Genomic DNA, 14,225 nt, shown 5'->3' on the forward strand with positions numbered 1-14,225 from the left:
AGTCGGAAATAAAGATGTTGATGTTTATTATGTAAAAAAAAAATATTTAGGCATTCCCGAATAAATTTTTATAAGATGTAAATATAGAGAGAGAGGAACAGGGTAGAAAGTGGAAGACGTAGATAAATAAAAACAGAAAAAGGAACAGGCAAGTAACAATGATTGATTACTGAGATAATTATAATTTACAAACGAAAAAGACGTTAATCTCGCTACTGCATTCATTATAATAGATTGATAAGATATAATGATGCATTATAATAATATTGACTGTTTTTATTATCGATTTTTCAGAATTTCCGATCCAGTTCGAAAAGTTTGGAGTAGTAAATAATTTTGGCACAGATTCCTTTACCGAAAAAAAAAAAACATTTGTGATCTTAGTCCTCGCCAAAGAATATAGTCAGCTTATAAGAGCGGAAACTTGCAATAGTATGGACACACACACAAAAAAAACAAACAATACCATCTAGCGTTTTGCGTTTCTTGGAATTTTTTCATTGGCAATATAAAGCAAACTTGTGTAACAACCATAACTGGCAAAAACTACTGGAATAATAACAAACGTAAAAAGCACAAGAGAGTTGCAATTCTGAGCTTCGTCAGAAGCAGAGTAAAAGCGACACTTTCAGAACCTTCGATAAGAGTCTTTCCTTTAATTATATACAGCCTAATATCTAATCGAAGAAAGCAAAATAGGTAGCTAAAATTTGTATTACAATTTCTACTGCAATCCTCTCTCAAACGGAGGACATTATTCGCGCTATGCTGCTGTAACTAAATAGTGAGCAAAATAGAAATAATGACGATATGCGTTGCACGCAAAAACTATAAAAGATCTAGTTAAAAAAGAAATTATGATCTTACTGTCTGAAATATTACAAGCAAAAGCACAAGGGAAAAGCTTGAAAAATTGCCAAGAAAATACGTAGGCTGGATGGCGTTGGTGATTGTCGAAAATGACGCAAGTTTCCACGTTTACAAGTTGCCCATATTCTTTGGTTGCCACACCACACTAGTATTGCGCTATATCTTAACACAGTATATTTAATAACAGCGTTTATATGGGTTCTTTTTATTTTTAGTTACGAAACAAATAATTATTTTCTGGAAGCAAAACTTTTGCCACTGAGAATCGGAGAATATTTGTGAACTTTGAATAATTCGGAAAAGTAGTAACGCTGCCCTGTACCTTGAAAGAAAAGGCTTAAATAAATGGTTACATTGTGATTTCCTGGCTTCTAATTGCTTATCAAAATATTATATCACTTACATGACATCAAAGAGGAATTTAATCATCTTGGCTTTCGTGCTGTCATTTCATCAATATATTTCTAAGTCTAGCAATTTCACTAAAAGAGTGATCTACATACACTTATGCTAATATCACAACAGGAAAAGAGAGATATCCCTGTTGTTGACATCTCAATATTATGCTTGAATTATCAAAGTTGTATTTTAATCTGTTGCTAGAACGCCATCAGTAGAAAAGAAAACTTAGAAACAAGGGAAAAATTACTCGGTTTCAGAGGTTCTGGTGATAATAAGACAACAGCCGAGTCAGCAGACATCTGTTGTTCAGGTTCTGCCTTAATTTCACTTGAACTCAAAGAATCATGGGATACAATATTTAGGCCAACACCGGAATCAGCGGATGTTTTCTCTACAGGTACTTCATTTGATTCATCACTGTAAAAAGAAAAGAAAAATAAGATACTACAAATTGCAATCGTAAAGACAAAATACAAGTGAAAAAAAAAATCCCGTCGATGTGACTTAAAACGTTCCATTGACGCAAGGTTTTCGGCCGTGGAACTGAAAGTTTCAGGCTTAACTGTTTCATTCCTGTGAAATAAAGAGAATATCGACGATACCTCGAATAGAGGTTCCTTTGAACCTCTCAATGAGAAGTCACTCTGTTGGTAGCATTAGTAGTTGGCATTTCCATTATAAGTAAAGATACAACAGTAAAATAGCCAAAGGGCAGGTTGTTGCGCCTTGTAACACCCTTCTTAACTGCTAATTTAAGCTTTATTCCCTGAAATGAAGAGAATGTCGACGATACCTCAAAAAGAGGTTCCTCTGAATCTCTCATTGAAAGATCAATGTTGATAGGATTAGTAGTTGGCATTTGCATTATTAGTGAAGATGCAACAATAGAATAGCGAAAGGGCAGGGTGTTTTAATTTTTTTTTCCTTTTTTTTGCAGTTGAAGAAGTTGAAAAGAAGTTTTATGACTATGCCGCGTTTTATGAAGGATTACAGGTTATCGAAAATTAGGCATTTGAACACCCATCTCATAGTGAACGAACAGCAGGTCGTCCTCGAATCGGACAGTAACAAGTTATAAGAGAGGATTTAAAGAAAAAAGGACAAAGGCACTTTACAAGTCGGTAAGGAGTGATACTTTAAACCAAACTGGAGTGAGAGGGATGCGTGCACAGCTCTGTTGGAATTAGGTTGCTTGGTACTTCAATGAGTTACTAGCAATAGTAGTATATACTGTTAACGAATTCTTAGGTGCTTTTTCTTTTTGATTGGTCGATCCCTTAAACACAGCTTACAAATTTGTTAATTAAGAACCCTTTAACTTAAGTTCACCAAAATTGACACATGTGTAAGGGGAGAGGGTAGGACCGTAAAGTTGAAATTATGTACGTGCGTGTTCTAGCACATGCCTAAGTACTTCATACACTTTTATAAATAAAAAGAATCATTCGATCTACTAGTTTTGGAGAGTTTGAAGCGCGCTCAGGTTGGGCTGTTCTAGATAAGTGGTTAACGTTTTAGACTTCTAACTTTATGTCCTTCGGGACGGGGGATTCGAGTTGTGGTGCGACTTGCAGGAAGGTTGTGTAGAAGCATAGAATGGATGCCCCACCTCCATCACACTTTCTGGCTGAAAGGCGAAGAACCAGAGATCAGCACCGCCGATAGGGACTGTAAAGTCCAGTGCCGTATAATTTACTTTTCTTGTAGTTGGGCTTGCCGATAAAATATGTTCACATTGGACTTCTTGATAAAAAAATTAAAATGACGAGCGCCCAGGTGCCGTGCAGGATAATTTGGGTGAATTATAGCTTTCAGCTAGGCTACCATTTGATTACACTAAGACACCAAGAAACAGGAAGTTTTCCCGAGGGGAGGAGGGGCGAGTACTAAAATGAGTTTTGCTTTTAGTAGTATTTCTCATTTACTTCTTTTTGCTACTTTCAAATGTATTCTTGCGTCGACGGGGGGGGGGGGGCAGCGCTCGAAGAAGGCATTTTAGCATTATCATGAAAGCCCCACTTCAAGATGTTGAATCGATATCTCAACAGATGAGCTAAAACTACTTACCTATTTGATCTATCTTGCTCGGAAATCAAGCTGGACGATGAGGTTTGAGCCGGGAGGTTTATCAAAGTGACAGTTGACTCTGGCCTCTTTCGACCTTCTCGATTCATGTAACTCTCCGTTGCTTCTGTGATATGTTTCAACCATCTATAAGAGAACAAAACGGCATTAGGACTCGTTTATTTTATTTTGTTGTTGGCAACAATGTTTTTGCCTTGTTAGTTACTTCTGATCATTGATATTTTGTTTCAATACTGTGCTTTTGTCTTCCAGGTTAATATTTTTGGTGTAAATTCGTAAATGTGTGGTAAATTCAACTGATAGCAGATTGAAGTCTGGCATTCTCTTTGCGATACCCTTTATAAACACTGCAATTGACAGCGTTTTATAATATTTCTGAATCTGTAGGCCTAATTTTATCACATGCACTTGCAGTCAAATCAAGCATATAGCCAGGAGGTTCACCGAGTTCACATCTCTCCTAAAAATATTTTCCTTTTTATCTGAAGTAAATATTTATTCCAAAAAATTTTCTGGTTCGGCATTAAAAAAAACGTCTCATTAGAAGCTATCATCAGCAATTATAATACCTATCATCTCCACCAAAAATGAATTTGACACTTCTCTTCGACATAATCTACACTACAACTGTCAGGAATCCTATATTCATAGCTAGAATTGTCAGGCTTCCTAAATAACACTACAACTGTCACTATAGATATAATGAGAGTTATACTTATTGTGACAATAACATTCTCACAATATTATAGTACTGTAACTGTAACAGACACTATAACTGATAGGTTTCCTACATATACAATAGCTAGAACTAATGAAAAACTTTCTTGAGGCTATAATATTTCAGACATTAGGATCATAATTTCTTTTTTAATTAGGTCTTTTATAGTTGTTGCATGCAATGAATATCGTTATTTTTTTATTGTGCTCATTATTTAGTTATAGCCGTATAGCGGGAATAGTTTTGTCCTTTAGAGAGAGGATTGCAGAACAAAGTATAATATAAATTTTAGCTACACATTTTGCTTTGTTCGATTAGATATTACATATAATCAAAGGAAACATTCTTATGGAAGGTTTTTAGAGTTTTACTCTGAATCAGACGAAGCTCAGGCTTGCAATTATCTTTCGCACTTCCAGAATCTTGTAATATGCACATTTACCCCAAGAGCTTGTCAAGTCTCAGCCAAATAAAAGCTGGAAATAAAAACTGTCGTTCCAGATTTGCCTCTCGTATCCCTGGACACCATTCAACCTCTTTTAGGGACAAGCATATGAACATCCCACAATTCTTGCTCTCCGACCACATAGCGGAGATAGTCAGATATGACTGAATTTTGTTTGGTCGCTATCCAACCTCCACAGAGGAAGGAGCCCCTAAATTCCTGTCATTAGAATATCTACAAGAATGTGCTGTCGGATCTCAACCGAACTTGGTGGAAAGTTGGAATGGGTCAATTGTACTGGCATTACCTTTCTGGGAATAGTACCTCACGGGGCGGGGATCCCGTTCACTCGTATAGGCTTTTGTTGGGTTTAGATCCAGTCCCAAGTTTAAGAAAGAATGAATAGAATTTAACTTAAAAATTTCTTTCAGAGCATGGTTGCCGAATTTTTATAGCACTAATATACATATATATATATATATATATATATATATATATATATATATATATATATATATATATATATATATATATATATATATATATATATCAGATCGAAAGAATTTCAACTTCACGTCAAACATAGCCTAAACAAATACATAAAAAAAGATGAGTCAAGACACTTCGATCACTGAATCATCACACCTTTCCCACACGGCCTCTCAGATCCAGGGCAGATATAAGTAACTCTGGTTCGTGTCATATTCAGTATACAATTTTACTGGTAATACAACTAATCGTTGTTAATTCCTAAATCCCAAGGGAATTTATACTCAAATAATTAGCTGTTAAATAATCCAAGTTCCGATTTTGAAACTATTTTCAATAAAAATCCATAGGGAAATCAAATAAGTACATAATCCAAGTTCAAGGGTGATTATGAGAAGTCCATAGGGAATCACAATTGAATCTTATTGTATAATGGGATTATATCAAATAGAGGTGTTTACAGTATAAACTCTCAATCAAGACTGGAAAATCGTCTAAGCGTTACAAAACCCACCCAGTTATTCACGTATCTTAATAACAGTGTGGGGAAGGGGGCTGAATTCGTCTAAGTGAGACATCTACCAGAATAAATTGTTAAATTTTTGTAGTTGTATAGGATGTACGGCTTTGCGGTTCTAATACAACTCAATCTTTGAAGAGGGAGGGGTGCTTTTGTCGTCTGAGCGACAAAACGAGATCCACAAACATCCACGAGAAGAAATTGTTCAATTTCCACTAAACTTAATGAGATATTACAACTAATGTCCTAAGCAGCGTGTGTTTTTGAGCGTCCAGAACCCATTTTATAACATATCTGTTTATAAGCAGATTTACCAGAAAGAGAAGTCCAATCACAGCCAAAGTAAGAGCTAGCCTCATTTATTTATTACTTTTATATGGTTTGCAACTAATCCAACTTCTGTGTAAGGAGGAGGGGAAGGGACTCAAATTCTCTTTTCATCAGTCTAATAACAAAACGGTTTTTTATTTCGGGCCCACGAAATTCTTTCAATATAACCTGCTATGGTGTCGGGTGGCCGTGCTCCATACATAAGATTCATAGGATCTCTGTGGATGATATGGCAAATTATCCCGGTCTACTTATAAGCACCCATGGCATGATTTAGCCAATTTAGAGCGTCCTAGGCCCAGGCATTTTTGTCGCTCCATTTTAGCAAGATTTTCAGGGATAGTGGAATTACTGAACAGATCGCAACTGATGGGCCAAAAGTCATGAAAGAGAGAGGTGATACCGGACCCTCAGCTGCCATTCTTGGGAGGCATCTGACGGTTAATGCCTGTGTAGCATTAATTCACTTTTCTGTGAATATGCAGAGCGGCGGGGTGAACCTGGCACTTGACGATAAAATCATATCAGCCAAATTTTGTTAAGAAAAAAACCACTTAGTGATCTATTGCGCCCATAGACCCGGGCCGACATATTGACAAATCCAGGCCTTTAAGTACATGCGCACCCACATTGGCCTCACTCGTTTACTTTGTCTTTCTTTTGTTTTGTGAAGTGTTTGTTTTGTTTCTTTTATACTCCGGTTTATACTCCTTGTTTTCTTAATCACGTATATAATTACGTAAACGAACCACAAAAATAGCATTATTATTGCCAATAATGTTTTGAATAAAAACTTTCCGTTTTGTAACCTTTTTCAGGTACTTCCCAATTCTTAAGTAAGACTAAATATTTTGATGCCTAGGTTATTAATAAGCTGAATTGTTGATAATAATGATGATAGTAAAAGAGCCGCTTAAGGCTTATGTTCAGTTTTATAAAAACCATATAGAGAAAAGTTGAACTATGTGACTGAACACTATTGATTTATCCATAGGTTTAAAGAAAAAAAGAATAAACCAAATTAATACAGACTTTAGCATGTTCAATAGCTCACTTCGTTGCAAACACAAAGAGAAGATTATAAGGAACTGATCTGTTTGTTAGCAACGTCGAAAGTTTGAATTTGGCGGTCAGCCCATTCAAAGGCTAAAAGTCATAAAAAATGCATACTTTTCCTAATCATCTTAAAGCAAATGCTGAGAAATACCAGGCTGCCTCAATTTATTCAGATATGATAGCTGGGCTAACACCAAATTGATTCATGTTTTGCCAGAGACCAATTGAACGACGGCGTCAGGAAAATATATCAGGATATTAGTATCTCTTCAAAAAAAGAAAAGAAAAAAAGATGCCTCTAATGACAAAAACGTATCCCTAAATTTTAACTCCGCCTTCCCCAAAAATGAACTGGTTACTTTGAGAACTATGCTCGAGACAAGCATAGTCAGTGATACCAGGGAGGGGGCAACTGTGCTCACACAGCTCCAGAATAGAAAAAAACTTGATAATTTAGGAGTCTAGTCAAAAGAAGTCATGCTTTCCCCCTAGCCACTCATTAGAGTGGCAAAACATACCTCGCACGGATCTTTAGGACCTTGAGCCAATACTTTACGAAATCTCTTCACATTAAGAACTCCTGTCGCATGCGTCGCAAAAATGACACGTCAGATTAGGAAGTTTTTTTTTTTTTTAGAACGGATCCTGGCTCTCGAAATACCTTAAAATAATTAGCACACCTTAGAGGCATTCGTTGCCTAAAAAAAGAGAACATACTCAAAGTAATTGGCATACGTTAAGGTATACCTTAATATAAAATAAATCATTCTCAAAATAATCTACCCTTACCTAATTATGATAGTAAGCTTCGAAGTACGGATACATTTAGTATTCGGGAATAAGCATATGCACTGTTTCTTTTTTTTCAGAAAAACAGAAACGGAAAAAACAGAAGAAAAGAAACAGAAACAGGTCTGTCAAAACAACTGACATGTTTCTACAATCTGTTCTGTTTTTTTTTTAGAAAAACAGAAAACATCTGTTTTTATAAAAAAAACAGCTATTTTAACGGCTGTTTTATCTTCCTCTTTTTTAAGATGTTGCACCCTGTCATCTATACTGGGCGTATACTGTGCTGTGTATTCGTAATTCCCAAGCTTGCATAAAGACACCACCTTGAAACCATCCCAAGTCCACTAATCCATCCCATCTTTAATCAACTATATGCGCATATAATACGGCCCCAACTGCACAAGCGATTCTAAAACCAATTAGAAGACCAGGGCATAGCGTGATTTCATTCTTGTCACCTCAAGATGTTGAACACACGTGTTATCTCAGGTTTCGGTGATAAGATTTCCTGGAAACATCGCATGTCAAGTTTATTTTCTCGGTGAAACAATTCAACAAATACTACGACAGCCCGTACCATTGCGTTATCTCGACTTCTGGTAATGGGTAAATTTGAATGTCAAATCTTTAACCAAATCATAGACGGCGTTATTGGCAACTTCAAGTAAAGACTGCGACATGTTTTCTTTTTCAGCGACACATTTTTTAGCTTCTAAGCAGTTTTTCCATTGATTTTGAGGAATTTATGCCTTGAGCTGGAAACGAACGTGATACCCAACATTCCCTATAGTAGAAGAACGACACGTTAGTCAACTCAGCCAACAAGGGGTTAATGATATTATGTTCTTCGAAATACATTCTAGGCAATCAATGTATTATTTCTGGGCGCTAGCCAACTGGTTTCAAGCGTCGCTATATCGTGACAAGTTAATTGCGCAATCAATTTCTCAATTAGAGTTGGATATATGGTAAATACTATCTGTCATTTGTTTCCGGCCGCCTTTTTTGGATTCATTCCGAGAACATGCGAGAACCACAGTGATTTGAGATGCTTGCTCGACAGGCATATTCTTTTGATGGCCAATGAAACTTGTTTTGACCTCCAAAAATTGTAATGACTACAACCGGCCATGCATCCTTTTTGTAATGTAATTGTCCTGAAGACACCAGTTTTCCATTACCGGGGCTTGCGCATTAGAAATACATTCTTGACAATCAATGTATTGTTCGGCAGCGTTAGCTAACTGGTGTTAAGCGTCACTATATCGTAACAAGTTAATTGCGCAATCGATTTCTCAATTGCAGTTGGATGAAATTGTGATTTGTGAGCAAAATGCTATCAGTGATTTGTTTGCAGGCACCTTTTTTGGAATCATTCCGAGCGTATGCATATCAGTGATTTGATATGCTTGCTCGACAGGCATATTCTTTTGATGGACAATGAAAGCGTGTCAGTGTCAACCGTGCATGCGCAACCCTGGACTTATAATTTTTTTTTGGAGGGGGGGAGGGGAGGGAATCTGATTTTTTGAGAACTTATTGATTTTCATTGATTTTTGAAATTAATATCTGGTGTAGGAATCAAAGGTGAGACCCTAGATTTACTGGTAAAAGAAGGAGACCTTAGTCAACTGAGCCAACAAGTCATTGATGATACTACGTTCTTGGAAAAAATTTCTTAAACCATATTGGCCTGTCATAATATAAAGGAAGAAAACGATCAATAGTATATTCAAGGAAAATGCCAAAGAAACAAGAGCTAAGAGCTCATATGGCACTTGTGACGAGGCCAGAAGAGCCAAGAGCTCATATGTTATGAGATCTAACACAATTCTAAGAATCAACAGATTGACTTAAAAGGAAAATCAGAGGCTTAATGCCGGTCGGGATTCAAAATAAGAGCTCTGAGTCACGATATCCTTCTAAACATCAAAAATTCATTAACATCCGATCACCTATTTGCATGTTATAAAAACGTCATTTTTTCCAATTTTCCTCTCCCTTCAGCCCCCTAGATGGTCGAATAAGGGAAAACGACTTTATCAAGTCAATTTCTGCAGCTCTCTGACACGCCTACCAATTTTCATCGTCCTAGCACGTCCAGAAGCACCAAACTCTCCAAAGCACTGAACCCCACCCCCTAGACCCCCCAAAGAGAGCGAATCCAATACGATTACGTCAATCACGTATCTATGACATTAGCTTATTCTACCCACCAAGCTTCATCCCGATTCCTCCACTCTATACGTTTTCCAAGATTTCCAATTTCCCCCTCCAACTCCCCCCAATGTCAACAGATCTGGTCGGAATTAGAAATAAGAGCTCTGAGGCATGCGTTCCTTCTATATATCAAATTTTATTAAGATCTAGTCACCTGTTCTTAAGTTGAATATACCTCGATTTTTCTAATTTTTCCAAATTAACACCTCCCAGCTCCTCCAAAGAAAATGGATCCGTTCCAATTATATCAATCACGTATCTAGAACTTGTGCTTATTCTCCCCTTACGTGCTTAAATGAGGAAACAATAGGCCCATGTGGATTACCGGGGTTATGAATTTTAAGAAGACCATAAAACGAAGAGATGTGCAACCACTAGGTAAAAACTTTGGCACAATTAATCTGTGATCTTTTCCTTTCAGATAAGAAAGCTCTTTTCTGACTTCCTGGACAAATTTTTCTGTGGGATCGGTAGCTAATTGTTCATATGTGTTAGAATCACTAAAAATTTCACAGACCTTTTTTGTCGTAATCATCTGAGTCCGATACAACAACAGCATTGACTTTATTTGCTTTAGTAATAATCCAGGAATGAGCTTTATTTAGTGAGCGTAAAATTAAGTGTTCTGTTTTACTAGAATTTTCTAATTTTGGATGGTAAGCAGAAGATGAATCCAATAAAGTTTCAACAAAATGTGCTCTGACCTCAGCAATCTCTCCAACCTCCGCAATAGTCATGAAATGCCCCTTCTATGTTCGCAATAATTTCACTATTAGGTATTTTTGAGGGGGCTATTCAAAATTTCAATCCTTTCGACAAAACTTGACTTGGCTCTGTTGTAAGGGGTTTGGAGCTGAAATTTATCACAACAGGACCAGAAGACATTTTTGTGAAGAAGGTGGATTATTAGTGAAGTTTTTTTAATTTTAAACGGTGGAGGTTCTCACAAAGTCTTTGTCTAGAAATGCTAAAATCATGCTGAAAAGAATTTTAAGCAATAGCCTTAATTTTGATGAAAATCAGCATAAAAAAGCGTGCATAACATTTTTAATACCAATATTTAGCTCCGCTTTGAAAAGAGATTCCGATGATTTAAGAATAAAATGAGCCTTATATCGGCTTTCTCAAAAAAGCGATACTTTAATAATCCATGCAATAAGCTATGAATCACCTTCCCAATCACATAATCAAACACATCACAAACCCTAGGTCTCAAAGGGTGTCTGCAAGGAATGCATTTATTAAAATCAGAAATCAGATGACATAGTTCTCCAACTTATTTAATTGCTGGTTCGTTTTATTTTGAGTGAATGAATTTTTTTCTTTTATTTCTCAGTTGTTCGCTAGTATCCGTCGATGGTAGTTCTAATTTTTTGATTTTGTGCAAGTCACGGATTTTGGCAAATGACTCGCTTTATGACTGTTAGGTATCTGGTTTTAATCCTTACAATTTTTGCCTTTTATTGAATGTTATTTATCTCTTAATTTTGGGGCTTTTCATTGGGTTTTTGCTGGGGCTTTTTTCACGCTGACTTTCCACCTTTTTTTCTTCGGCATTTTCCTTGGATATACTATTTTGTTCGCGCTGAATAAGAGGACCGGTTTTCTCTCGAAATATTCGCTTTGTGTGTTTTTCAGTATTTTCGTTTGGCTTCATTTTTGATCGTTTTTTTCTTTATATTATGGCAGGCCAATGTGAATTAAGAAATTATTTCTAAGAGCATAATATCATAAATGACTTATTGGCTTATTCAACTAACGTGTCCTCATTTTAACACATAAATATCGGTTCTCGCGTTCGATTCCTACACCAGATATAAACTCCATAAAATCAATGGATAAACTGCTTAGAAGATAATAAATGTGTCGTTAGAAAAAAGCGTGTTGACATCTGTACTTGTAGATAACAATATCGGCATCTATGACTTTGGTTAAATATTTGGCATTCATATGTATACATCACCGGAAGCTGAGATAACATAATAGTACGGGCTGTCGTAGCATTTGTTGTATTGTTTCATCGAAAAAATAAACTACGCATGTAATATCTCCAGGAAATATTCTTATCGCCGGAAGCCGAGATAAAGCTATGTGTATTGCAGGAATGGGAGGAGAAATAACTCCTGGCAAGCGCTGTTTCCAAGAAATTTTCTTATCACCGGAAGTTGAGATAACGCTATGTGTGTTGTAGGAATGGTAGAGGTTACACGCGCTTGTATGGTGGCAGTACTGTGCAACTGTATTCATAGCATTGTTTTATCGACAACATGAATAATGACACAATACCAGAAGTTCGATAGACCAGGGTCTTGGGATTGGTAACTCCAAATGGTGGGGGTACGGTGCGCTTGTATGGTGGGAGTACTGTGCGCTTGTATTCATAGCATTGTTTCATCGACAACATGAACGATTACGCAATACCAGATGCTCAGACAGACCAGGTGCGTGGGATTGATAACTCCAAATGATAGGGGTACTGTGTGCTTGTATGGTGGGAGTACTCTCCGCTTGTATGGTGGGGGATTATGCGCTTATATTCCTTGAAGCGATACTACTCATTTAGATGATATCCCATTGCAAGAAATTACCTAACGGCAGGAGTGAATGGGGACCCTTACCTACAAATTTTAGAATATGTAAGTGCCCTAGTAAGGCAAAACTAAGAAAACAAGCTTTGTCTTTCTTTCAACCAAGATTGGTTGCAATCCAACGATCTATCTATGGCCTAATGTTAATAATTTTGGAATCTTCTCCTTTAGGAAGAGATTGTACTTATGACAAGGGACTAGGATCACCCTTCCTCCTTCCCTATAGAAGTTTAGCCGTTGAAAAGGCTGGAGCATCAAGTTTATATCAACTTCAGAATAAGATTGGTTGAACTTATGACAATTACTCCTAGTTTTCAACATGACTAATTTATGTCCGGTCTGCTGTTAGATGACCTGATGAAAACGGTTAACACCCACCCCCCGTCATCCCTCGCTGAGTTCAAGTAAGTTTCTGATCTCCGAAAAAATTATTAGCACACTAATGCTTACATCCTACCAGTATAGTCAAGATAAGACAACCACCTCTTGTAGATGTCCCAAAGAAGACAATTTAGTTGGCCCCCTCTCCTTGATGCCAGGATCCATTGAAAAGCTCCATTTTGAATTGGCATCCCAAAGGCGCAACAAAGACAATAGATTTTTTTCGTATCAAGTTTGGTTGACATCTTCCTTCATTACTGGCCATCCTCAGGGGCTCTATTGCTTTGGTCGCTTGTTCTCCAGTGAGTCCAAACAAATGTTTAGTCCCCTGTTCTGCATAAAAGTTCATGTGTATTGTCCACCATGAGTCAAATCAAAAATCTCGATCATCTTTTAGTTCTATCACTATCTACCTTGAGTTATAGGAAAAATGACATCATTTAAATAAAATCGTCAAAAAGGCCTGTGCCAGCTTTGCCTCTCACTCAGGATTATCTGTGTTGACCTTTTTTCTACAATTTGCCATGGATTGATGGCAACTGGATTTTAATGATCATGACTAATATTATACATACTTTTATTGTTGAGTTTTTGAATAAATTTAACTGTCTATCTATCTATCTATCTGCCAGCCCCTAAGCATATGTGTGTGGTATATGTGGAGGGATAAGATTCCAAAACTTCTGCTTACTCCCCACCTACGATTCGGACGACAGCTAGACTTTTCTCAGTCTACTTATAGGTCAAGTCTTCTGTGCAAACAAAACATGAATTTGTGTTTTGCAGATCGACTTTTCCATGATCATTTCGTAGAAATATAGAAGAGATATAGAATATTCTATCTCAGGGCCCCGAGAAACCTGAGATTTCGTTTCTTGCTTATTCTGTTTAGTAGATCAGACAGGAATTATTTCAATTTTTTCCCAGAGAATTACTGGAAATTTCGCAACTTGTTACTCTCCATTTCAAGATTCCCCCTCCAAAAAAAGAAAACGATTAGTCAAAGTTACAGTTTGAACGGCTACAGTCTGGAAAAAAAATATTTTTCCAGCAAGGGATAATAATGAGGAGGTTTACGGACCATTCAGGAAAAAAAGATGTAATTTTTTTTTCAGCCATCAACCCCCACTCCTCCTAGCGGTCAGCCAAGGGTGCAACAGCGTAAATAGCTTCATTGTTCAGAGGAGGTTCGAGTAGGACGTCCACATTCATTAGCTTAGCCTTTTTAGACCTGTATATACTTTCATTCTTTCTTCGTTTTTTTTTTTGTTTCTTAGAACAGTCACCTAAGACGTTGGATGCCATTTTTAAGGTGCAAAAATGTTTGTG

General features: G+C 36.9%; 1 protein-coding gene across 11 annotated transcripts in view; it reads right to left on the reverse strand.

Annotated features, from left to right (window-relative positions):
• The window catches only part of LOC136029437 (rho guanine nucleotide exchange factor 11-like), a 349,966-nt gene that overhangs the window by 66,138 nt on the left and 269,603 nt on the right, over nucleotides 1-14,225 (reverse strand). For 2 of the 11 annotated variants that reach the window (XM_065707830.1, XM_065707826.1), the window contains exons 26-27: nucleotides 3,340-3,483; nucleotides 1,520-1,689 (exon numbers count right to left, since the gene is read on the reverse strand). The exons of the other annotated variants lie outside the window; for them this stretch is intronic. In XM_065707830.1, the coding sequence (XP_065563902.1) occupies nucleotides 1,520-1,689; nucleotides 3,340-3,483 (314 nt within the window). The remainder of the gene's footprint in view (nucleotides 1-1,519; nucleotides 1,690-3,339; nucleotides 3,484-14,225) is intronic. 11 annotated transcript variants of the gene reach the window in all.

The sequence above is a fragment of the Artemia franciscana genome, chromosome 7 (genome assembly GCF_032884065.1).
Source record: "Artemia franciscana chromosome 7, ASM3288406v1, whole genome shotgun sequence".
NCBI lineage: Eukaryota > Metazoa > Arthropoda > Branchiopoda > Anostraca > Artemiidae > Artemia > Artemia franciscana.